General features: G+C 40.4%; 1 protein-coding gene across 2 annotated transcripts in view; it reads left to right on the forward strand.

Moving 5' to 3' along the window:
* Positions 1-1,003: 1,003 nt before the first annotated feature.
* prr36a (proline rich 36a) overlaps positions 1,004-25,902 on the forward strand; it is a 33,289-nt gene continuing 8,390 nt past the window's right edge. Inside the window, exons 1-4 of one of the 2 annotated variants that reach the window (XM_085410231.1) lie at positions 1,004-1,318; positions 18,220-18,918; positions 19,070-19,160; positions 25,432-25,613. In XM_085410231.1, coding sequence (XP_085266357.1) covers positions 18,333-18,918; positions 19,070-19,160; positions 25,432-25,613 — 859 coding nt within the window. In that variant the 5' untranslated portion in view covers positions 1,004-1,318; positions 18,220-18,332. The remainder of the gene's footprint in view (positions 1,319-18,219; positions 18,919-19,069; positions 19,161-25,431; positions 25,614-25,902) is intronic. The other variant, XM_085410232.1, reaches the window with a different exon arrangement.

The raw sequence follows: 25,902 nt of genomic DNA on the forward strand, positions 1-25,902 counted from the left end.
GGGTGAAAATTACACAAAAATGTAAGCAAAATCAACAAGAGAATAGGAAAAAGTAAAGTAAAAGATTAATATTTCACAGAGGAGCTTCATGAGTAAAAATCTGGGGGTAAAAGATTTTCTCTATCCACAGTTGTGGGAAAAGATGATAAAACAAGGTAGAGGCATGCTGTGCATAAGGCCTATAAGAGGAGTTTAATCTGATATGGTTCCTGTTGTTTACTCTGTGCAGCAGCAGGATTAGGTCGTATCTACAAACTGGAGATACTCCATCTTGTTATCCTGGCTTAGGGAGGATGAAATTGGAAAAAGGACAAGGTTATCTCAGCTTGGTCAGAGCATGTGCTTGTGTTTTAAAAGATGTGTGTGTCTGCAGGACAAAGCAATGCTGTTGAAGCCACAAATTTGCAGGGGCTAAATTCTAGAGGTGGGCAGATTGATCCAAATATTGACAGTATCAATACCAACACTGGTATTGGTAGTGGATGATACTAGAGTGAAAGGATCGATACTTTGTTTCTCTCCTCTAAGTTCCGTATATAGCCTACTGAATGGTGTTATTTATTTATTAAAAATGAAAAAATGTATCTCAAACATGAATATATTTTATTTATCCCTATAGGACATTTAAAAAGAGGTTGACATAAAGTCCTTTAAAAACAGGCACATTTAAATTCCAGCCCACCCCCCTCAAAAAAACAAAAACAACCCTGAAAAGTGTGTGTGTGTGTGTGTGTGTGTGTAGCCTTAAAACGTGTTCACAACTTGCCAGTTGATTATGACTCATGTCATATGTCATGACACACTGTTATGTATTGGCAATACTGGCCCTGTATTTATTTGATATCGGATCGATACCAAAATTTGTAGCATCGCACAGCACTACTGAATTCCTCCCGGACCACCTTGATTTCCAATTTTAAAGTCACGCGCTCACACAGGGACACGGTTTGACTACCACGTCACTCCTGCTTTGCATAACCGCCGGGGCTCGCGCCTTTGATTGGGCCGGCGGTGGGATTTAATCTGCGTTTTCTTTTATGACCGCCACGCTTCGCCTTCAGTCTGCAGCCGGACTCCTCCGCCACTCCTCCCCTTCGGGTCCGTCCTTCATTAAGGGGAGCAGCCCGTCGCCTCCTGCCGCTGCTCAAACGTGAAGGGAAGGACACGAGGAGGGACGCCCGCCGCTGAACGCGCGGCTCTATTGTTAGTTCAGTAAAATATACGGCTTCGCCTGCATATTTAGTGCGTTTCGCGTCGTCTTCGGGGCAGAAAGGGGCCGACTGTTTGTTTCCTCGGGAGTCTTAACGACGGCTGAAAGGTAACGGACAATTTACTACGCTGTAACGTTTCTGCCGCGAGCGACATCATTCGAGTTAGGCTACATCTTTGCACAGTTTTCTGCTAAATTTAAAAATTACAGTTCTGCCTAGAAGGGCTCACCCTCTTTGTTTTATTTTAGCATCTCTTAAATGAAGAAAGCAGCGTTTGTTTTGAAGCCAGACGCCCTCTTTGTGGTGTGGAGTGGTCGGTGTGTAGCTTGATGGGATGATGGATGTGAAACGTTAGCACGGAGCTGGGCGGTGGTTCCGGTGTGCCGTTCTGTCTCGAGGTGAAATTTATCCCGATGTACGGTGCTCCAGGTTCTCTGTTTGACAGGGTCTCCGTTGGCATCAGATTCAGTTTACTGAGCAGCTTCACGCCAGCCTCCCTGGCGTACACACGCTATTGTTCTGCGAGGCAGAACGACGGGGCCCTCTGCTAATCGGTGTTATTAAAGCTCCCTTTGAGGCGTTTAAATCACCCAGAAACTCTAAACCAGACTATTGGGGAGGTAAAATTGGAACCAGGCGTGCAAAGTTGGATATGTGGGCATCTTGTGTTTTCTTTTCCTCATGTGGTGTATCTTTAGGCGTTCATCTGAGAATCTTACTTTGCCATTCATGCGTTAAGTTCCCCAGTCATTTTAAGCACCGTGCACCCTTTGTTTTCTTGGCACTGCCAGCTTAGTAGTTTCTTTCCAAGATTACCATCAAGGCCTGTTTTCATATTTGCATCTCTGCACATGGGGTGATCTCACTCTCCACCTGGCAAAGCAGTAAGGCAGACTATCAGAGGCACCGTCTGCAGATCTCAATGATAGAGCGATGCTGTTTATCCTTCAGGTTTTGGCTGTGAGTCTGCATTACATAATCACTGTGTTTTGGGGCTTGACTGGGTGTGGTGTGGCAGGGCTTTTGGAATCAGGACCAGTGACTGTCCCTGGCTTCAGAAATGTTATTTACATGCAGGCCCTTGCATTTGGGTGTGTGTTTCTTACTCCCAAACCCATTTCATCACTTGGATGTGACACAGGGTGTGGATGACACAGCCACATGACACCCACCCTTCTCTGTTTATTCTGACTGTCTGGCTAAGCTCTTAGAGGGTCATTACAGGTTCACTGCTGCTGTGTCCTACTTCAGAGGATGAATCTGGCAAAATCTGCACTTCTGCCCCATTTAAAAGGCTCATCGGAAACGAATGGAGAAATGCAGTCACCTTTTAACTGAATTTGAGTGACTTGGCTGGTGTATTTGTGCACTTCCTGGTCACAGATGTCGAGCATATGAAGATGCATCAGATATCTACTGTTTTAGCAGCATATGATGGAGTGTAGCTTTAAAGTTAAGTAAAAGGCTCTCATATTTTGCCAGCCTGTGAACTTGGACACAGCTGTGTTTGGTTGGGGTTTTTTTCTTTCTTTTTTTTTTTTTTTTTTTCTCCCCTCATACTGTACAGCCATTTCCCCTGCCCACACCCCCGTTTCCTCTTCCTCTTCCCAAAGGTCAAAGCAACCGAGAAGAAGGGCTTGAAATAGTTTTCTCATTTCAGTGTCTTCTGTAACCTTAAACTTCAATGGCTGGATAAAGGGGGATTTATAAACAGGAATGTGCAAGTATTATGAACTCCTTTTTAAAATCCAAACTATCAGTAGCACATGAAACATTTTTACATTATTAGTACAAGAACTTAAAAAAAAAAACCCCAAAACAAACTACTATGTTGAATCGGAGGAATTGATTTAAGCATTTGCTTCAAGTTCTCCGCACATCCTTAAGCCCTGGTATGCTTGGCTTGTAAACTTTAAGGCTTGTTTTATGACTGAGCCTGGGCAGTGGTGCCTAATGGGGAGACTGCAGTTGTTGTTTTATTTCAGGCGTGACGGTCTGTGCGAAAAATGCAGGTGGCTGCGTTTGAGAAATCTAGTGTGACTGGCTTGTGTAAATGGGTACAGTGCACTAGGGAGCAAGTCTGTAACTGATTAACAAACCTGTCCTTTTGTTTTGCATGGAATGCTTCAGATACCTCCTTGTCAAACCTTGCCAGCTACGAGGCGCCTTCAGGTGGATTCTTGGTCGCGTTTGTGTCTGGTTGGAAAAATGCAGAAAGATTAAAAAAAAATAAAAGCACTAACAGTGGCTGCAGCGCTTAGTTGTTTTTTTTAACATTCAATTCTCTACACTCCAAACATGTTGCCTATTATGACTTCTCTATGACAGGAAAAAGGTAAAGGACCAGCAACAGTATAAACAACTGTTACAACACTAACAGACTGTCAGTGCTGGGATTGTTATTTGAGGTGATGGGTAAATAAAAGTGGCAATTTTATGTCTCAAGTTTCACTTTCAGTTTGATAACTGCAGTGATATTCTATAGCATTATTCCTGATTTTTGGCTATTTATTCAGCTTTGCATTGGCTCATCATGTGTGCATCGGCTCTGAGTGGATATGATGTCTGGGGTTCAAATCGTATTCAGTTCAACTCAGGTTTATTCATGTAGTGCTAAATCACTACAGCAGACACTTAAAGACATTTATATTGGAAGGTAAATGCACTAGAATTTTAGAAAGAAACCCCAACAATCCCATGGCACACTATGAGCAAGCACTTGGTGACTGTGGGAAGAAAAAAAGTCCCTTTTAACAGGAAGAAACTTCTGAAAAGATGCTGTAGGTAGTCCAAAAAAAAGACCTACTGGCAAATTTAAAAAGAAGGCAAGTTTAACCAATAGAGTATTAATGCCCCTGTGAAATCATTCTTGTATTAATCATTTAAATTTTGAAAAGAAATTAGAGCTCATGTCAATCAGTCACCTTATTTCATGTCAAAAGTCGGAGCAGATGAATGAAAAGCGCATAACCCTTGCACAGCATGGAGTATTTGCATTTTCCTGGAAGTGAGCTGGTTACATCTTGTAACCAGAGTCCGTCTCAGTCCCACACTCATGGAAATTCAATCCACACTTTTGTCGTACTATACTCATGTCTGATCTGGTGGAAAGTTCATATGATGATCTTTTTAAAAATTCTGATCAGAATGAAAAATTCCCAATAGCTAGATGTTAACCACCTCCATATCAACAAACCAAACGTGTGAGTGGTTGTGAGGTAATTAGAATGATGCTCGGTGCTCACACTATGGGACTTTGATATGCAATTAAATTTGCAAACAAAAGGCAGAAAAATGGCTGCAAAAAGACAAATATCCTAAGAGAAACCAAAGGGGTTCGGATACAGCATCTCATTTTTCTAGTCAAGCATTGTGGTAATTTTTATTTATTTTTATTAAATAAAAATGGAGCCAGAAGTGCTCATATTTAAGGGAGCTTTGCTGAGTTATCAGCTTTTACATGCGGTTTATTCGTTTATAATAAACTCACTGGGAAGAAACTCACATTTAGGGTTTTGTTTTCTATTTAAATTGTATTTTATTTATATATACATTTTTACTTTTAACCCCTAAAAGTTGTCTCATGATCGTTTTAGTAGATTGGACACCAGCAGATTTGCATAATGTTAGAGTGGCTCAGAGTCCACTCATGGGAATTTTGAAAATAAAATACTTGCAGCCAGGGGATGAAGTGGGATTTTTGCAGGCAAGATCTCATTATTTGCACTGTGGGACCAAAAAAGCAACCACAGAATTTGTGCTCTTAACCTCTCATAGATTTGTTTTCTTTGTGAGCCGGCTTGTGATTGGCTGTCTATTGAGTTACATGTTAACTGGCACAAAAGAGCATGATCTTTAAACTGATGGTCACACACCTACAGTAACACTCTCCCCCTCTGCACTAGGTCACATTAGTTAACTATTGTCAGTTTTACCACAACACTGCAGAGTTTGCCGATCCACAGCCGATTCGGCATTCCCAGATAGCCTTTTAAGTAACACATTATTAGCCTTCATTTTACTTGTTATGAAATAAATAGATAATTTCAATACCTTTCTATGAAATGTCATTTGTTTGGTTGAAAGCTATAGTTGTGATATTTGAAAGTAAATGGTAAATTCTATCATGTTGATTAATGCGGACTCCTCTTCTGTAGCGCTATGCTAGTTGCTAAAGTTGGCTAAAAAGTGGTACCACAGCTTTGGTTTCCATCAGTGTCTACATGCATGAATGTCAAAAAGCTGGATTAATTGTGAGTGCAGGGCTGTGAGGCTACCACCAGTGTGCTTGAACCCTGCTCCACTACATCTGTTTAGGAAGACTTTAAGGGTTAAACTTTATTTCATCCTTCACCCTTGTTGCCTGTGTTTCTCTCTGTAGCTGTGGGATGGTAAGGATGTAATGCTCATCACTGTGGTTTGGAGGCTGGTACTTTGCTGCCCATTAGGATAGAGTAGTGGATGCTGGCGCTGCATTTTTTTTTTAGGTACTCTGTCTGGAACTGAAGCCAGTCTCAATGTACTGTAATTATTGAAACGGTACTTCAGCACTTTAGAAATATGTCTGTTAGCTCACTATGGTAGCCTTGAATGCCTTCCTAAAGCCAGATATTTTGTGGTTGTAGAATACAGCAAAATGGTTTTTAAAGATGTTTTAAAAATACATTTATAGGGTGTATTTATATTATAGGGTGTATTTGTGTTGTAGCATTACAAAGAACAGGTAATGAGAGAACTGTAAACAATGAGTCCTGTGTTTGTGTGTGGCTAAATGCCAACGGTTTTAACTAGATTAGTTTTTGTATTGTATGAGTAATATGATGCCTCAGAGCTTGTCCCCTCTTTGACACGTGCAGCCTTCATGTCCGCTAAAGCACGAATTGAGTTTCCTGGCTCTGAATCGGCCTTTAGGAGGTGACTGTGTATGTAAGTTGGTCTGTATTACCTTAAGTCTACCATTTTACTCTTATGTGTGACCATTTCAATGAAAAACAAATATATTTTATGTTTGAATTAATCCTGCACTTCTAAATAATATTATATTCATATTGTGTTTTTGGCTAGTCTCATTTATCCTGGTAATTTCCCTAAGAAAGGGTAAAACATCTTTGTTGGGTACCACAGTTTATTTATTTTTTGCATACAGGAAAACTGAGAACTATTGATAACTAGATAACTGCCAGAGAAGAAGCAAAGTTCACAACAACAATAAAGTGTGTTTGTTTTGGATTGGCTGTGTATCTTTTATTATCCTTTGCCTCTTTCATGTGCATGAAAGTCTGCCAATGTGTATTTAGTTATGTGTGTGACAGTTCAGGGGTGTGGCTATCAGAAGCATGGAGGCAAGGTGTGGGATCGGTATCCATCTGTCCTCACCTTGCCCGGCCCGGTCACAGAGATCGTAACTAATCTGGCTGCGGGCTCTTCAGTGTTATTGACTATCCGCCTGTCTATAACCAGTTGGCTGGTGGACAGGGAGTAGCCACTGAGTTGATTTAATATGCCAAAAGTGATGTCATCTCTGGTTTCTCTACAGCCCAGCCATTCTCGATTTTCGATCGAAACTCGTAATTGGCTCTTGTTTTGAATTGAAGTTGTGGAAAATGTAACAGGCCTGTAACATAATGGCATATTTCTTCAATCTCCCTTGGACTACATTTAACTGCATTTGTCTTTTATCTATGTGTTTCTTATGGGGCTAAATTCTAGAGTTGGGCAGATTGATCCAAATATTGACAGTATCAATACCAACACTGGAATTGGTAGTGGATTATACTAGTGTGAAAGGATCGATACTTTGTTTCTCTCCTCTAAGTTCAGTATATAGCCTACTGAATTGTGTTATTTGTTTATTTATGTCTGTGAAGGTTCTCAGTCATCCAGGTCATCGTAGTCAAAGGAGCTTGCAAAGAAAAGCGTCTGGACTTCTTTAAGTTGCTTCTTTAAGTTGCTTGAAGCAACTTGAAGTCCAGACGCTTTTCTTTGCAAGCTCCTTTGACTATTTGTTTATTTAGTTAGTTATTAAAAATGAAGAAATGTATCTCAAACATGAACCTTTTTTTGTTGACTGTCACATTATTTATTTATCACCTATAGAACATTTAAACAGAAGTTGACATAAAGTCCTTTAAAGACAGGCACATTTAGATTCCAGCCCACACCCCCTTAAAAAACAAAAACAATCCTGAAAGCTGTAGGGTTTTGTGTTAACTAATTATTGTCAATTTAGTGGTCTTTAAAACAAATTCAGAATTTGCAAATGTCATGACACACTGCTCCCAAGGTAGTATTGGTATTGATGATGGCAATACTGGCCCTGTATTTACTTGGTATCGGCTCGATATCGAAATCTGTAGTATCGCACATCACTACTGAATTCCTCCCGGATCCCCTTGATTTCCAATTTTAAAGTCACGCCTCACACGTTTCTCGGTTTGATTACTACGGCACCCCTGCTTTGAGTGGGGTAATAGATTAGAGACTATGCTATTTTGAAAGGTAATATTTAACTCGTGGGCCAGGGCAGCTCCAACCAGCAATAAAATGTAAGTAACCATTTGGTGCGGTAAGGGTTGACCGATGGCAGATTTGAATGCTTCACTGCTTCACTGTGTGTTCAGTATATAAGAATGGGGTAGCTTCACACAAGTGTCCCTAATCTTACAGGTGAAGTTTCAGTGCCAGCTGCTCCTCTGTCCCGCTGTTCCAGTTAATCCTCTGAGCACCCACCCCCCCATTCTCCTTAGCACCAAGCCTGAGTGAGGTACACACAATGGGGTCTGAATGTCCCCCCCCCCCCCCCCCCATAGCACTGTGATGTAAAACTCATTTATGCACACGAACATGTAAGAAGATCAGATGCGATTGCACAGAAATATTTCCATTCCTCTCCTCACTACTTAGATTTTTACCTCATTGCTGTTATTATTTGTTCCATTGTCAGGTTGTCCTTATGCCAGCAGGAAAGCCTGGCTTTTGCTTTTGAAAACCCTCCCAGGTTTGGAACAGATTGCAGCCCACTTCTCTGCAGTCCTTTAGACCACATCACTGCCAATAGCTGGGAGTCCATCTTGTTTTATTGCCACTCCCTTAAGGGCTAGCTGGCTAAGTCCATTTAACTTGTAGGTTCACTTAACCACCTGCTCCTAATGACAGTGTTGAGGAGCTTACAGTCACTTAGCACCTGTTAGTCTCCTGTATGGAATTGATTAAGCTGCATGCTTAACATTTAGTCCAACTCTAGTGATGAAAGTGTTTTTCTTTTTCTCTTTGCCAGGAACATTGATTATTGTCAGTAAGCACTTTTTTGGTATCTGTGCAGAATGTTTTGCTGAAGTACTCCAAACACTTGTTTCTGGACAAGTGTTTTGGTGAAGACCGATAGACAACTTCTTGGCACGGTCTGGATAAACATTCATCAGTACAAATGCAGTCTTGGGTGCTGTGATGTAGGGCTTGTCAACACCAGCACATGGTTCAGTTATTTGGACAGAAGAAAAGAAACCAGTTAAGCTGCAAGATCACTCAAGGTTAATGTGGTTCTTTGTTAACGGATAACGAGGTTCTTGAGTGCCATTTGTTGTGTTGATGGGTTTTCTTCAAAGAGTGAGGAGCATGTGTAGGTAGTGCTGCCTTACATGCTTCAAGAGAATTTCATTGATGTTCATATTGGAACCATTGATAATGCAAAATGTAATGTTTTTGCTTTTCATTTCATGAATCTGTATTGATAGACTTGAGAGGATGTAGTCTAACTTTTTTTTTTTTTTTTTTTTTTTCCCCCCCCCCCCCCCCTGTGGCTTACCTTTTGTGGTAGAACAGGTCATGTGGGTTACAAAACATTATGACTGGTAACAAGGAAATTGTGTTAAGCCACAGCTTAAGTCACAGCTCAGAAAAAATGTCTCAAGGAGGTAATGAATTGAGTTGCGCTGTTTTGGAAGATTAGTGAAGTAACAGGTTTTGTTTATCAGAAGTGTGGAAATGAGTGGAAAATGTATAGAATTCTGTTAAATAAGATAACGGACCCTTTTCTTTAAAATATGCACGAATGGTCACACCCAAAAGATCCACTTTGAGGTAATGTCTTCGATAGCAAATTTTTGGCCTTAACAGTTAATTTATGACAGATGCAAGGAATTTCTACAGTTTCTCACTAGCTCTTTGTAACTGCTGGAAAGCTACATAAAGTCAATAATCCAATCGCTGTATTACACTGCCCCCCGATAGTAGCTGACAAGCTGCCCCATCCTTCACTGACTTCCTGTTTACTGATTATTTATAACTTGGTACGAGCTGTCACCTTTTTTTAATATTTAATTATCTTGGATCAATTTGATCAAGTGAAGGGTTGTTCACAAAACATGGAGCAGGATGTATTTTCCACTATCTGTGCCATCAAGCCCAGATAGTGAATTACTCTTTGCAAGTGCATTCAGCCAGACCAGGTCTGGTTGTACACACCCACTGGGCAGTCTGCTGACTTAGCCTGTGGATCAGTGGCTTCTGGATCTAACAGCAGATTTCTAGGCCAACAGTTAACCCTTGTGTTGTCCATGGGTCATTTTTGTCCTCTAAAGAAATCTTTTGCTATCAAAAATGTATTTGTTATTCATCAAATGGGCTGAAAATAACAGAAGTTATTCATTACTATACTATGAATGATTGGAATAAGTTTCAAGTAATTTGATTTATTTATGTGGTTTTTATTGAATTTTATAACGTTGTTGGCCCTCGTGGACAAAAATGACCCCAAAGTACAAAGTGTTGCAAAGAGCCGTATTTTCACACCATACTGTTTTCAAACATCTTTGATCTTGGATCACTGATGTGTGGGGTCAAGCACTGGTCATAACAACCACAACAGGCAGCACAATGAGGAGGCAGGTGCTCTATATTCAATGAAATTTTATTTATACAGCGCCAAATCACAACAACAGCCGCATCAAAGTGTTTCGTATTGTAAGGTAGACTCTACAATAATACATACACAAAGTATCCTCAAAAGCCTCCATTGCACTGGAGATTTGCATACTTTGATGAGCATACTTTTTTTTACCATGTTGTGCAAAGCAATGACCAGTAGGACAAAGCACATATTGTCCTCTAGTATAATGAGGAGGGAGAATCAATGTTCAGGAAGATCCAGGGTTAGAAGATATAGAAAATATTGTCAATATTTAGAGCACATGCTACCCTTTCTCTGAAAAAGCACATCAGCCACCTGCAGAAGTGGAAGAAGGCTATGAAGTGAAGAAAAGTGATGAAGAATCTGAACTATGTTCAAGTAGGTTCTCAGGCATCCAGGACATGGTAGTCTGAGGAGCTTGGAGAGAAAGTGACTGGGCTTCTTGAAGTTTCTTGAATTTTCAGAATGTGAAACTGAAATAGAAGATGTGTCAGAGGACTACACATCATCCATTTCAATTATGATGAAGACAAAGAATCAAGCAGGAAAGAGGAATCAGCTGAGACAGAGGAATATTTGCAGTAACGTGAGGAAACACTGATCTGGTCTTCTAACCTTCCCAGTGACAGACGATGCCTGACTCTCTCATGTGCCTCAGAGAAAGATGATCTACCACAGTCCAAGCACATGTGCCAGGTCCCATACTCCTTCAGTGGCTTTTCTACTCGAGTACTGAAAGCATTATACACAGTGTATTCTGCTTGTATTCTGCTTTTTAACGTTCACATGCCAATGGATGCATCAGAGACCAAGTTGGGGTTCAGTAACTTGCCCAAGGACACCTTGGTAAGAACTCCAGACTAGAGCACACAGAGATTGAACCAACAACCATCCAATTAGCAGATGACCTGCTCTACAGCCAACTCAATGACGAACAAGGAGGGACAACAAGAGAGGAAGAAAAATGGACCGAATGCAGCTGTAGGCATATGTGGGTGTGTTGATTCTTACTGCCGTGCATCCAGTAGAGTCGCTACGGCCAGTTTATGACATCCTGAGTCTGGTAGAGAAGTTTTCATGCTGACACAAGATTAATCATAGAAGCACAAAAAGGACATAATTTCTTGATAAAGACACAATAGATGATCGTCGTTCATGACACAAACGTGCTCCCATTTGAGGTGTATGATGTGTGTTGGTGTTGACTTGACTTGAAACACAAGTGGGTGTTCCTCCTGCTGTGATGTAAGATCCTGGTACTGATGTGACTGTATGAGCACCAAGTCCCCTTCAGAGGACTCTGTCCCCTCCAACAGAACATCCAAGTAAACCAGGGAACTTTGAGACAAAAACATGGGCAGCATGTGATGCTGGGCAAACCGTCTGTCCTGCAGTCAGGACACGAGTTGTCCCTAACATTGCAGGTTTCCAAAAGAAAACAATCACCTGTAACAGCTTGTTTACTGTATATGCCCCTTGGCCTGCAACTGCAGAAAGAATGCTGTCCATGATGGGACCAGTGCAGAGGAATAAACCTGAGCTTCCTCCTGCACTTGGGTCAAATATGGACACGCCTTTGTCCTCATGAAAGTTTGCCTTCACTCAGACTCATGCCCTCCTACCATGCCAAAATATAGAAAACTGTCAGGCAATGAGTTGGAATAAAGTTGAATAAAACCTTGAAACACAGAGATGGATGATATTTTATACTTGTTGCTTCAAAGCAAACGGGGTCATTTTTGAGCCCTGAGGACCACAGGTGTGATTATGTGCTGCCATTTAAAATTTATAAATGGTTCAAAAAAAGAATTCTCACTAAAGTTCAACATACAGCACTCTGTATGTTGAACTTTAGTGAGAATTTAAAAAAAAAAAAAAAAATTTTTTAATATTTAATTTAATTAAATATTTAATTTTCTTTTATTTTCGCTAAAAAACAGGGTGTATTTTTTGTAAACAAGGTCTGGTGGCCCTAAAATGTAAAATGTTGGGTAAATTTTGTTTTAATGTGTTGGTCTTAAGTAAAACTAAGGTGTAACACTGAATTGATTGACAATTTATACTTTAAAAAAACAGTCAAATGAAGTGGGGACATTTTTGACCCCTGAGGACCACCAGTGTGATTATTTGCTGCCATTAAAAATTTTCAAACGCTTGAAAAAAAACTTTCTCACTAAAGTTCAACATACAGCACTCTCTAGTTATTCAGATAGTCAAAATTATCTAAACAATTAAATATTTAATTTTCTCAATTTGTTTTCGCTAAAAAACAGGGTTTATTTTTTGTAAAGAAGGTCTGGTGGCCCTAAAATGTAAAATGTTGAGTAAATTTTGTGTTAATGTGTTGGTCTTAAGTAAAACTAAGGTGTAACACTGAATTGATTGACAATTTATACTTTTTACTTTAAAAAACAGTCAAATGAAGTGGGGACATTTTTGACCCCTGAGGACCACCAGTGTGATTATTTGCTGCCATTAAAAATTTATAAACGCTTGAAAAAAAAAATTCTCGCTAAAGTTCAACATACAGCACTCTCTAGTTATTCAGATAGTCAAAATTATCTAAACAATTAAATATTTAATTTTCTCAATTTGTTTTCGCTAAAAAAAACAGGGTTTATTTTTTGTAAAGAAGGTCTGGTGGCCCTAAAATGTAAAATGTTGAGTAAATTTTGTGTTAATGTGTTGGTCTTAAGTAAAACTAAGGTGTAACACTGAATTGATTGACAATTTATACTTTAAAAAACAGTCAAATGAAGTGGGGACACTTTTGACCCCTGATGGCTCACATTGTATGCAAATCGGGAGGACATCACAAGGGTTAATATTTTAATGGTTGGTTATCATTTACAGGGCTCGCAAAATCGCTAGCCCGACGTCCCGGAGCTAGCGATATCTCCGGTCGGGCGACCAAAATCTATCTCAGCCCCGCCCGTTGGGCTATATGATAACCCGACGGGCAGGGCTGAGATAGATTTTGGTCGCCCGACCGGAGATATCGCTAGCTCCGGGACGTCGGGCTAGTGATTTTGCGAGCCCTGATTTACAAAGCACATATATATCTTAAAGTCCGTGGTTTCAAGAGAGAATTGTGGCAAATGACATCTCCGTTTTGCTCTTTATATGGACTCCTTGAGCTGCACGAAGCCATGGTCTTCTAACTCATAATTTGGTCCAATGAACTAGACTAGAAACTAAAAACTAGAGCTACTACCAAACAGCTCATTTCCTGCTTATTGAAATGCAGATTGGGTCGAAAGTGACTAATAAGAACCCAATCAATACCTGTTACTGAAAGTCGCAGTAATTTCCTTCTTGGATATGTAGAAATTTTGACAGGAAATTATGTGGAGGTATATTGACTCACCAGTGGTTTGTAATTGGGGAGAGTGGCTTAATGCACAGAGACTGAACTGTTAAGACGTTTGTTTTCCAAGAGCCAATTGGTTTCCTTTTCATTCTCTGTGAACTAAACACTGACTTGGTGATGAAGCAGAAACGCCACTACTACCTTGTATGGTCAAGAGAAGCATGGATTTACACACACAGCCCCTGTTTACTTGGACTCAGTTTTCCTACCTACTTTTAGATTCTTGTTTGAAGGCTCGTTCTGTAAATCCTAAAGGTTTATGAAGTGGTGAGTACAGTAGGATTGAGTGAATGAGAGTAGGTTTCTTCATTTTTTTAATTTTTATTTTAATGAGGATGAAGCCTGAGCTCAAGGTTAGGAAAACCCCTGCCTTTCCCCAAACACCATTAAATGTCTTGATTTGTTTTTCTTGTAATTTGAGTGCCAGAAATCGAACACCCTCTTCCTGTTTGCCCTTTTTACACACTCATTTGAGCTCTCACTTGAACTGAATACCGCCTGTGTTTTTTCCTGTGTCGTACATGCATCTTGCTCAAACTCACACCAGAGGAAAGTTAATGATCAGTCAACCCATTTGTATACTTGGCCCTACTTCACTCTAGTGCTGAACACTCCCAGGCCTGAAACAACGGTCAAATTCACTACGGCAGCTTCCGTTTGCTTGAAAAACAATCTCCGAAGGTGTGGCTGTAGTAAGAATGCAGCGATGAATCAAGTGTGCCTGTGGAATTGCTGGAATGTAGGCAGGCCAGCAAATTCTGGTTTTCACTTTTTTCTGGCTGTCTCATTAATGGCAATGGATATTTTCATGTCACTCACACTTTGAACCTGCACCCTCTGCTCGTTCATACACTGCATCTTTGTGCATGTACACACAGCCCACGCATTCATCACTCTCCATTTGACCCTTGCACTGTTACTCATCTCATGCACATAAACGGACATGCACGCAGCCAGCTGTCGTTGCGTAGCCCCAAGGAGTCTTGAGGAAGTCAGAGCTGGAATGTGGATGGGGCGGATGTGCACTCGATACTGCTGCAGCTTTTAGGCCTTAACTTTCTTTTATTCTTCACTTTGAAGACGATGCAGCATCGACATGGATCATAAAGTAAAAGCTCAACCTTAATAAACTGATGTGGTCAGTTTCATGTAGCACTAACACATTTGCATTATGGATTTATCCTTTTTCTTAAATAATTTGATTTAACTGTGGGGTTCAGTTCTAAGTCTTATAGCCCAGTGTCTGACACACTGCTTTTTCAGCTAGCAGTCCAGAATGCACAATATTAGATGTATTGACACAATCCTCGTGGCCGTGTGACGCATAGACTAAGTTACAACGAAATGCGTAGGGGACAACTGTGCATTGAATAGCTGAAATATTTTCCTGTTTTACTTCACTGGCTTTTTCCCATTTATCTACAGTTTCTAAGCATACAGTCTGTCATGTGTATTTATGTCTCTGATATTTCATATTTACAACATCATTAGCAGTCTGGTGTAAATCTGCAGTTGACAGCATCTCTATCAACAGATCACCTTCAGCAGTCTGCACAATGCATCCCAAACCTCTGTCGTGCTCTAAACACAGCTAAATCCCCCTGTGCTTGTATTAACACAGTATTAAAAGTGACCCATTTTGTCAGGCACCACTTCTAACGTCTGGATGTGCAGAGGGCGAGACTGAGAGATGGGTTACGACAGATGCAATTAAACTGCTTGAAGACAGAAGTCCGAAATAAAATGTAATGACACATATTTCTATTGCAGTGCAATGTAAATGCCACAAAGACTAGAGTTCTTGCTCTGTCTAGACACACTCCCTCTAACAGTCTAATAAAGTAATGACTGCATTAAATAACACTCTCCTCTCCTGCTTTTGGCCAAATGCACTGCTGCAGTCTGTTAGCCTTCAGGCATTTGCTTTCATCACAAAATCTGCAAAATGTACTAGATGTCAGGCATATTGAGTGATGTTGACTAGAAAAGGGTACGCTGCACTCATGAGGATTATGGCTCTTCAGTGAACTGAATTTCGAACACAAAATCTTCAGTTCTAAATAAAAAAAATAATGAATTTAAAGAGCAGAATTGGCCAAAAGTTGCTCTGCAGAGCAACCTCGCCGTAAGACATCGCTTATCTCTGCACGACCGTGCGGCTGGGAGTTTGTATATCTTTTCGCTTCCCATCTGTGCTACGTCACAAAGAGTCAGCTGGTCACAGATGATGCCTTTTACTTGCCCAAAAGTTGATTCTGTTCATCTGGACGTAGCGTTTTGTGGGAGAAACGCTTTGTCACTCATCCAAGTGACTCCTTCAGGCTCAGCTGGCTGCAGGTTTCACCAATCTTATAAACAGTACATTTGCATAATGACTGAAACAAATGTACTGTTCATACAGCTGAGACTGAAGAAGTCACTTGGATGAGTGACGAAACGTTTCTCCCACAAAACGCTACGTCCAGATGAACAGAATCAACTTTTGGAGATTTACTTACCTGGATGATTGAGCATGCATCAAGACGTTGCCCGAAACAGGGTCACCATCTCAGAAGGAATGTGCTTTGAGCTTCTGTTTGCTAAGCTCCTAGCATTAGTAGCTTGACTGGCAAAACTATGCCAAGTACAGTACTGTCTGAGTAATCTGGGTAAAGTTTATTGAGAAGAATAACCAGAATGTCTCCTCCAAGAGCTACACCCCAATAAATGTCAGTGCAAATATATTAAAATGGCTGAGAAGTGGTGAGGGGGATGTGAAAACAAACTTAATTTGGTATTTAATTTGCATACCACTATTCTAAGAGCTTTGCACATTTGGCTAATTAATCCTCATGTGAAGCTTGATGTTTTCCATGAGATGACACAAAATTACATTCGGTGCACTGCTCTCTCCCAACTTTGCTTACTTTGTGAGATTTTTAGCCACAAGAATCAGAGAAGGAAACATATGGAGTAGATTGAAACAACCGTAAAATCTGAAGTTAGCAAAGCAAATGGGTTGGGTCAGTTATTTAAAAGTAACACAGAAAAGGACTCTGTAGCTTTTATCGGCAGCTTTGGGGGTTGTGGTGGGGAGTTTAGTTTGGTTTAAAGACACCAAAAACTCTAAACAGACTAGTCAAACAAGTTCCTCCAGAATTTCCAACCAATAGTCCATGATAAATTTGCATTTAGAGGCATGAATCAGTAGTTATTGTTAAGACTTGATATCGAAAAGTAAATATTTAACCTTCTTGCTGTGGGAGAAAAAGTCTGGGATCTCTGAAAAAATGACGGGGGAAAAAAAAAGTTACTGTAGTGCATGCTGTTGTACACAATGTGGCTTTATAAATGCACTGAGTAATCTGATGTCTGTGGAAACTCTTGCTCCTTGGAACTGTTAGTTTATGTCAGATGTTTTTGCTTATCGGTAGGGGTTTAGGACTTTTACAAATATTTAGAGTAGAGGAGAGTGCATTTGCCATAAAATGCAGGTCATTAAGTTTCTATAGTGGAAAAGCAGCTTTGCTCTCTTGGTTTACCTAATTTAACTACTTGACCATTTTCTAGAAGATATTTGCTGGGGGGGTTTCCTGTCCATCTTTATTCATTTGCCCAGTTTGTTTGCTGTACCATGCAGGACTTCTGCTTGCTAGATCATCCATCTGTATAGCAATTGACTGGTTCTAGATCTAAATGCAGGGGAAGTAGAGAAGGGGGTGGGTGGGGGGGCTATAGAAAACCAGGAGATGAGTGTTTAGGAGGGGGTTGGTAGAGGGCTCTGTGGTCAAAAGGGCAAAGACACGGGGCCTGTGGGTAAAAGGGATGATTGAGGGAGGGGATAAATCCATTAAGCATCTGGGAACAGCTTTGTCCCGTCATAGCAATATAAATTCCAGTTTGATGGTTAATAAGCTAAAGATCTGCGACTCGACTAGCACGCAATCTCCAGATTGCCCCTCGGGCTTTGTTTTCGTCACTTCTTCACCACAGCTTCTTTTATAATTAATGTCAAGTTCTGATTTTCCACAATTTCTGTCTGCATTTTTGCCATTGCACTAAAACTGTTAAACAGTCATAGGATGATATTTGTATTACACTGCATCTGTTCAACACAAAACTATCGACAACAAATGGGTTATTTGATGCTCGTTTCCCACCGTCTCATCGCCTGTGGGCTCTCAACTAGGAAAACCTCTCCTGGTTTTCAGCTCTCCAAACCACAGATTTTTTTTTTTTTTTTCCTCCACTGAGTTTTAAGCTGCTGGAAGCAATTTGGAGCAGTGGTGTTTGGTTTTTTTTTTTTTTTTTTTTTTGTTTTGTTTTTTTTTTTTTGGGTTTTTTTTTTTTTTGGGGTTTTTTCCCCTAAAACGTACAGTTAAAGCAATTCACTTTCTCTTTATTGTGGTATTTTAATGGTAATTGCCTTTAGTTTAAGTAGATTCTTGGCCATTATTGATGCATTATTGTCATGGTTGTGCCACATTAGTTGATGGAGTAGTCACTCTAGAGGAGGGTGATTTTTAGTGAGAATATTTGCTGGCATCTCAGGCTGCTTGCTTCCTGTGTTTCTTAAACTCTCCCAAATTCCACTGAGGCCCCTTACCATAACTACCGTTTCCTTTGGCTGACAGGGACATAATTTATCATGTGAATCCATGATATTGCAGCATAGTTTAATTCAGCTTTAAGTTGAAGTACAGTCAAAACTGAGCTTGGAGGTTAACCCACATTTTTGTATTCTTTTTCAGCAGGACGTCCTTGTTAAGGATAAGAGGAACTGACCGTTCAGGACAGGTGTGAGCCCGTAGACGTAGATATCTGCATCAACTCTAGCAGCATCCACACGTTTCTGAAGTAGGGTATGAAACCGGATGGGGTTAGCATGGAAACCACAGAGCCCAGTGAAGGTGAAGCTGCTACTGTAACAGAGCCTTCCTCATTACAAGAAAACATAACTGAACAAGCCCCATCACAGGCAGATGATGTAGCAAATGATACTGCATTAACAGCTGCTCCAAAGGCCAATGGCAAACCAGTGCCTGCGCAGGCCAAAGTTAAACCAAAAGCTGGTGGGCCTCAAACGAAGCTTTTGGCCTCTGCTGGGGCTTCCAGCTCACGGCCTGGTACTGCCTCAAATCGCACTGCGAATGATGTCAGATCTGCCTCCGGTGTTTCTGCTGCTCCAGGCAAGAAGACTGCAGCAACATCTACGGTAAAAACATCTTCGTTAGCAGGAGCTATACCCAAAAGACCACTGGGTACATCAGCAGTTTCCACAACAGCCAATAACCAAACTAGAGTGCCTGACAAGAGGTCTGCTGGACTTGCCAGGACTACCTCTGTGGCTGCTGCCACAGTAACAAATGGTACCAAACCATCAGTGAATGGCACACCTAAGAAGAAACTTGCAACGGAGACTGTTAATGGAGCTAAACCCAAAACTACAGGTGAGTCTTAAGGAGCTGTGACAGCTTAAGGTTCAACACAGTCCTCTAAATAAGGTATGATGAATAAACTGTCTTGTTCTGATTTCTCTGTCGTCTCATTGTCTTTTCTGTTTGTTTGTTTTTTTTTGTTTGTTTTTTTTTTTTTTTTTAGCTGTTGCCAGCAGAGCCCCTTCTACTGCTCCAAAAACCAGTGCTTTGACCACAGCTAAAGCTGCTGGTCCTGCTGCATCAAAAACCACAAGGTATGGCTTTCTGTCGTAAACTGCTGGAACCTGTTCCCAGTTTATAAGTCTAGTAGCACAGTCTGTGAAAATGTGGGTGGAAAGCCCCTTTATTTTATCAGTGGTGTGCTAACAGATACCCCTCTCTTACTTCCTCCATCCTCTTCTGTTTCTTTCATACATGTCTTCCTTTTCTCTGATCTCCCTCTGACATGAGAGTTTTGTAATCCCCTTTCAAACTGGATGAGAGGATGACTTTATCTCAATACCCTGAAAAGGAGCAGTGAAGAACGATGCTCATTGTGGTCTTTGGGCCATTATTGAGTCAAATTTCACTTAAAGTGTGTGAGTCATGTTAGCAGAAATAACCTGAAACAGAGGGCCTTAACAGAACCAGTGATACTGAAGAACTACTGCTTTGTCATGGGCAGACCCCCCCTGGCAGAAACCAGACCCACCTCCCCAGGGCAGAGAGCTGTTGACTTGGATCATAATCCCTTCTCATACTGGGTTGGTGGTTTGGATAGAGCGCTCTAGTTGGACTAAACAAAGCACGAATGATCCTTTTGTGTGCTGTAGAATTTAGCAGTTGACCCAGTCACTGCTGTCACTTCCACTAGTAAGCTTTTGTTATGCATTTATTATGTACTGTGTAGAACGATTGCTACCTGAAAGCCCAAGCATGAGAAACGAGTCATTGCAAAGTTTTTGATTTTGTGAGACATCCACAAATGAAGAGTTCTTTTGTTATACTTCACAAAGAATTGGACATAATAGACCAATCCAGCATCTTTCTACAGGATGTGATGTTCTGTATGGAGAGGCTTTATTAGATTTGATCTCCCCTTGCCTTTCCTCTTAATGCCCTCTTATTGAATAAAGGAATAATGTGCTGCATTGTCATTCCTTTAAGCAACAAAGACCCATTATGTTCTTATTTGGCTGAAAGTAACTATCATGCTGTAGATACCTGTTTATAAACTCTAACTAGTTTCAGTACCATTTGTGAAACTGGTGCAAAAATTTGTACTAGGCTTGAGGATGGAAAGGAATAATGCAAAATCATTTTATTACTTGCTCAGAGATGTTTTTTTTTTTTTTTGTTAAATCATATTTTCAGTTTCCCTTAATCTCAGAAGTTCATTAAGCTTTAGCTGCTGAGATATATTTAAGTTATTAATACTCTGTGTTGTCTGTGTTTTTAATCAGTGGATTCCTCCTTGCATTACTATTCCAAACGATGCGGTGGCTGAATCCATCTAAGATCACAGGTCTAAAAACTCAGTGATATTTGTTTTACAATGATATAAAAAGGAGAAATGGTTAAAACTCCCAGACCAGAGAGAAGATGATGTGGTTTTTGGTTAATCAGCTATTCATCTTCGCTTTTTTTTTTTTTTTTCTTTTTTCTCTCTTTTTTTTCCAACCAGTGGCCAAGATCATTTTATAAAAGGAAAAAAAATCCAAAGCGGCACCAGGTGGTCTGTCCAGATAGCTGGAACTATTTTCTGTTACTCTGTACAAGTGTGGTAGGGTGTGTACATGAAGAAGCAGATCCTCTGAATTAATTAGATGAGGCATTTCAAGTGTCAGAGTCTGATTACACTGCTGCATCATCCTTATGTGATTGTTTCCTGGCTGGTTTCCTGGGACTTGGCATCAGGCACTCTGCTTTCAGGAGAACGGCAGCAGGTGGCTTTTTTTTTTTTTTGGATGAGGGGGGTGACACGGTAAAGTCAGTAGCGTGTCAAATCCAATGTGTAGGGACATTAGTGGTGGTGTGCATTTCCCTTGGTGTTTGTACTAGCCCTCTGTTAGAGTCGGGCACAAACATCAGCGAGACATGACGTGCATTAGTCCTAAGCCTTGAATAGGGCTCGGCATTATGACAACTTTTTGGGTTTATATTTTTGTGTTATGCATTAATTTATACATTAATAGGATGCAGACAGTGTTATCCACACAACTGGATTCTACACATGCATGCACGAAGAGTATGTGTGAGCAATAATCAGCCTCCTTTCAAGTGAATTCTTCAGCCAGACACAAATTTCTTTGAGAACAGACACAAATTTGTTTTTCTTAAGCTCTGCATGTAAACTGTAGTCCATATTTTGTGTAGCGGCACATGAGTTCCTGCTGCCGGTTCTGGTCAGAATAATAGTTACTTAAATTCACTGAAATCAGTTTACCCTGTGACTGTACAGTATTATGATTGTTTAAACTTTAAATGGCTCCTGACTGAGAAACTGACTGCGTTTAGAAATCGTCCTACTATTTAATAATGTATAAAGCATTTTCCCCAAATTTGTATCTTTTTATTTTTTTCTTTAAAGATGATTTCTGGTTCACACTATTCAGCAGTATTCTTCTTTATTGCTCCAATCTTTGATAGAAATGCATACAACAGGCTTTAATGGTGGTGGGGGAAGACCTGCACAAAAGGGATCTCCTGTTGCTTGTAATTTCAGCTCTGCTTTGTGTACTGTATTATTATACTGCTATGAAAACAGTAGTTATTGTTAGCCAAACTATCCTGCAGGAGGAAGCCATATTGACAATTTCGTACATGTAAATATTTCATGTGGACTTGAGTAGCAGCACACTGCCTGAGACTAACCTCTTTCTCTCCCAACAGGAGAAGTGACTTAAAGTAATAAATCATTTAAAAAATAATTTTACCAATGGAGAAAGTGAATGAAGGGTACATAGGATTTGAAGATTGTGTTAGACTTATGAGCTTTTAAAAAATGGAATTGGTGCCTGGGAACAGTGGGGAATAAAATCTGATTGATCAGCAGTGCTGGGTCTGTGAACACTCATGAACAGTGAAGTCAGGAATGTTTTATTTATTTCAGGGTTTCTTAGCTACACCATGTAACAGACACAACATCACTGGGACAGAGACATCCTCCAGTCCTCTGAAGCAGATTAAGATTAATAACTGGAGTAGAAGCCAAATGCTGTCAGATCTGACATTTGCTTTGGTCCACTCTCCTCCGATGATGGGCTGTGGTGTCCTTGCACTGACTGAGCAATCCGTTCTTGTCCACCCCACCCCCTCTTCCCTTCTCTCTTCTCTGCCTCTTCATCCCTTTTCCCCCTGCCTTCTGTACATGCACAGTGCTGGGAATTTGGCCAGGAACTCCTTAAGTCCTCCTTAAAACTTCCACATCCATCTAAAATTCAAACTAATGTATCATTTACCTGCATGCACAATAAAATGCAGCCCATGTCATGTTCCTGAACAGTCTATAAGATGATTAATATTCAAAGGGTCACCATGGGAAATGGACAGAATTGCTGGTGGGCAGTTCTCCTGGATATGTAGACTTGGGATGCTAAAAGCAAAATTGCAATCGAAAATGCATTCAAATTTTATTTTTTTTAAATTTTTTTTGCATTATCCCTTTAGGGATGAAACAGTCATTTCTCACCAACAGTGTTGGCAGGGAGCAGGATTACTCCAACAGGAAAGACCCATGGCATCTGTCACACTGACAGTGGGTGCCTAGAGCATTAGAGCCAAAAACTGGCTGCACAGCTACCGCTAGGCTCCAGACTGCACTGAGTTGATTCATGCCTTGACTCTTTATTGTCAAGGAGATAACAAAGTCCATACAAGCCTTAGGAATGTGTGTGCCTCTGTGGAAGGAGTAAATCAGCTAGTTTTGGACAGGCTACAAACCAAACAAGGTACTGCAGGAGCTATCCATCTCACTCTACACCATTTGAAGTGATGTGAGTGGAAAGGGACTGTGGGGGGGCAAAGACAAAAGATTGTATAATTAAACTACAATCTGTCCAGTAGATCAGTAAAATAAAAATGTCTTATTTTTTTTTAAGGATAAACTGATTTGATTAAAGTATAATGGATATACTTTTTATTTTGTTGAATATTCTGGTGTATTATATAAATGTGTCAAATTCAATAAAGCAAAGTGCAACAAAAAACAACACTGACTTACTAGATGTAGGAAAGGGGGTTGTAGATGGAGTAGGTGTGGCTTCCAAAAGCCCCTCAAGCTCATGTTTACACTTCCAGTTTTGGCAAAACAGATGTTACAGATGCTCAGTGCATTAATGGCATGGGCATATTACGGCATCTGCTCTAAATATTAATATGACTGCATGGCACGGAAAGCCCATTAGTTATCAGTGACTCCCCTCCTTTGTCGACCTTTGGCTTTCTGATGACCTCATGTTAGGACATTAACATCACATGGATGGCTGTTCAGAGCCTCTCATCTCTTTGGACTGTGGTTTGTATTGATTTCAGGCCTCTGTTGGCAGGAAATGTAATCTGTACTATTACATCAACAGCAGAACCACCAGCCACCACCCATAGACCATGTGTGAAGGCATTAATGGGGACTGTCTTTTCCTCTTTGCGCTGGTTCTCTGGATCAAAATTGATGAGTTGTGACTTGCTATAAAACAGTGGAAGGCAGAGCAGGGTTGTTTGAGGTTATGTCTGTGAACTCCTGCTACTCTCTATGCCCATCACTTTACTGTCTTTTCTCTCTCTTTCTCTCTCACTCGCTCCCCCTGTAGATAAAGTCATTAACTCAATTTTTTCCACCTTGATTCCTCTTGTAATTGGGTGGTGCTTTCAGGTTATATTTTGCTTGGATGCAGTATTGGATAGGAAACGACTTCAGTAATTTTTTTCATAGTGGTGTGTTTTTTTGTTTGTTTTTGTTTTTTTTCCTGCTTTTTATCAGTACCCAAACTTAAGTCTGGGCTGATATTATCTCAATGTATGGCACAATTTGCTGTGTTTGGGCTGCCCTTTACATTACGATCCAAATCATCTGTCTGATAGCAGCCAATTACAACATCCCTTAGCTATGTCTGTACAGTGGCTGTCTGATCTCTAGGAAAACAGATGGCCATTGTAATGGTTATTGTAATGTGGGAGAAGCATGCAACCCAACTGAAAGGCATCAACATTATTGTGCATTCTCCTGTTCATGTCTGTATCAGCTACCAAATCAGCAGGCCAGGTCAAAAAGAGGAAGACGCAAGGAAGATTTTTGTGCTTGTGAAGAGTCCTCGTAGTTCCTGAAGGAAAAACTAGTCCGTCTTTGTTAGAAAAATGGTTTGCATGTGAATTTTTTACAGGCTGAGATTTTGCATTGTTTGTTCAATGTTTGTTCAATGAGTGCTGGACCTGCCTGCAGCTGCAACTTGCTCATTTAACCAGCTCTCTTTACTTGTAGGTCAGTTAAAGAAGTAGTGTACGACAGCCCAGGTGGTCGACTCCATTTAATTAAAAATAAAAAATATAAATAAAATTGACAACACCTATGACAAATTATTAGTCAGCGAAATTACCTTCGCCACCTGCTAAAATTAAGCATGTTTAAAGCATTTATGTACTGGGTTCACTGTTCAAACCTGGAATCTTTTACAGTCTTTGTCTTGGAGCTTGCAGGCTAAAGACTGCCTAATGTCTGATGCACAAAGGCTGTTGATTGCTTCAGTGTGCTCCTGCTTATAGTCTGGTGCATTCATAGCTACTGAATAGGCGGCATGTACTTCTTTCTCCACACTGTCCACACAACGTCCTTTCTCATTAGTATTTCCAGTAGTGTGTATTCATCTGAAGCAAAATATTTCCTGCTGCGTGTCACATGTGAGGAAGAAAAACTGGAAATAATTGAGACTTGAAGCTGTCAGAAGCTCATGTATGAAAGTGTCTATAATGTAATATGAGACTCTGTTGTAGGCATAGTGTAAACGACGTGCGGAGGCAGATATACTGTGAAGGACTTACTAGGGAAGCAGTAAAAGGTGAGGTGTGTGGCAATAGTATGAGTTTTTGTAGTTGCAGTTGGTGTGAGTTAGTAGATCACTGCAGTGTCTCATGAGAACTCCAGACTGAGTAGCAAATCAGGACCTTGGTGAAGAAGAGACTGTAAAATGTTCTTTGGGCCTTTTATGGCTATTAGTTCCCATTTCTCTTCTCACTGTGCTTTAATCTTCAGTTGGTTGGGGATTTATTTTTTTTTTGGTTATTTTTTGGGGGGGGGTGGTGAAGAAGGCATTATTACGTGGCTGTAGATGAAAGGTGCTGTTAATGGATTCCCATTGTTGAAATTACCTTTGTGGCTTATGTGTAGTTGATCATTTATTTATGCTCGTAAATGCATACAGAGGTGGAGTCTTTGATTTCATGCTTGGACTTTTGTTAACAAAATGAATGAACCACACAATAAAGCTGTGTGTTTAGGGTTTTTTTTTTTTTTTTTTTTTTTTCTCACCCTTCATTGTTTTTCTCTGCCTGCAGGCCTTCTCCAGGTCTCTCAACTTCTAGACCTACGTCTGCTACATCCAGGCCTCCCACAGCTACAACCAAGCTCTCCACCGCTGCAACTGCCAAAACTGTTTCCAGAGTTAATACAGCCCCATCTACTGGCAGGACCACATCAGCACAGCCTAAACCACCAGCAGCAGCTGCTGCTAAGAAAGGTGAGAAGACAAGATACTCTTCTGAAGCAAAGTCCAATTTGACTCTGTATATCGGAGACCTATATAATGGTCAGATTTAATATCTGTAGTAAGTCTCAGCATATGTTTTTAGATATTAGTGAAAAAATGTTTGTGTGAATCTTTGGAATAGAAATGCCTTGTATTTGTTTCTACTTTAGCACTTTGTACTCAAATTAAAATAGTCAGCTACCTGCATTTGACTACTCATACATCAGCTGCATGATGATCAACCAGTAGGAGTGTATGAATTTATGTTTTATTAATTTTT

The sequence above is a fragment of the Rhamphochromis longiceps genome, linkage group LG6 (assembly GCF_057381845.1).
Source record: "Rhamphochromis longiceps isolate RC_006_pf linkage group LG6, R_longiceps_female_GT1.1, whole genome shotgun sequence".
Classification (NCBI taxonomy): domain Eukaryota; kingdom Metazoa; phylum Chordata; class Actinopteri; order Cichliformes; family Cichlidae; genus Rhamphochromis; species Rhamphochromis longiceps.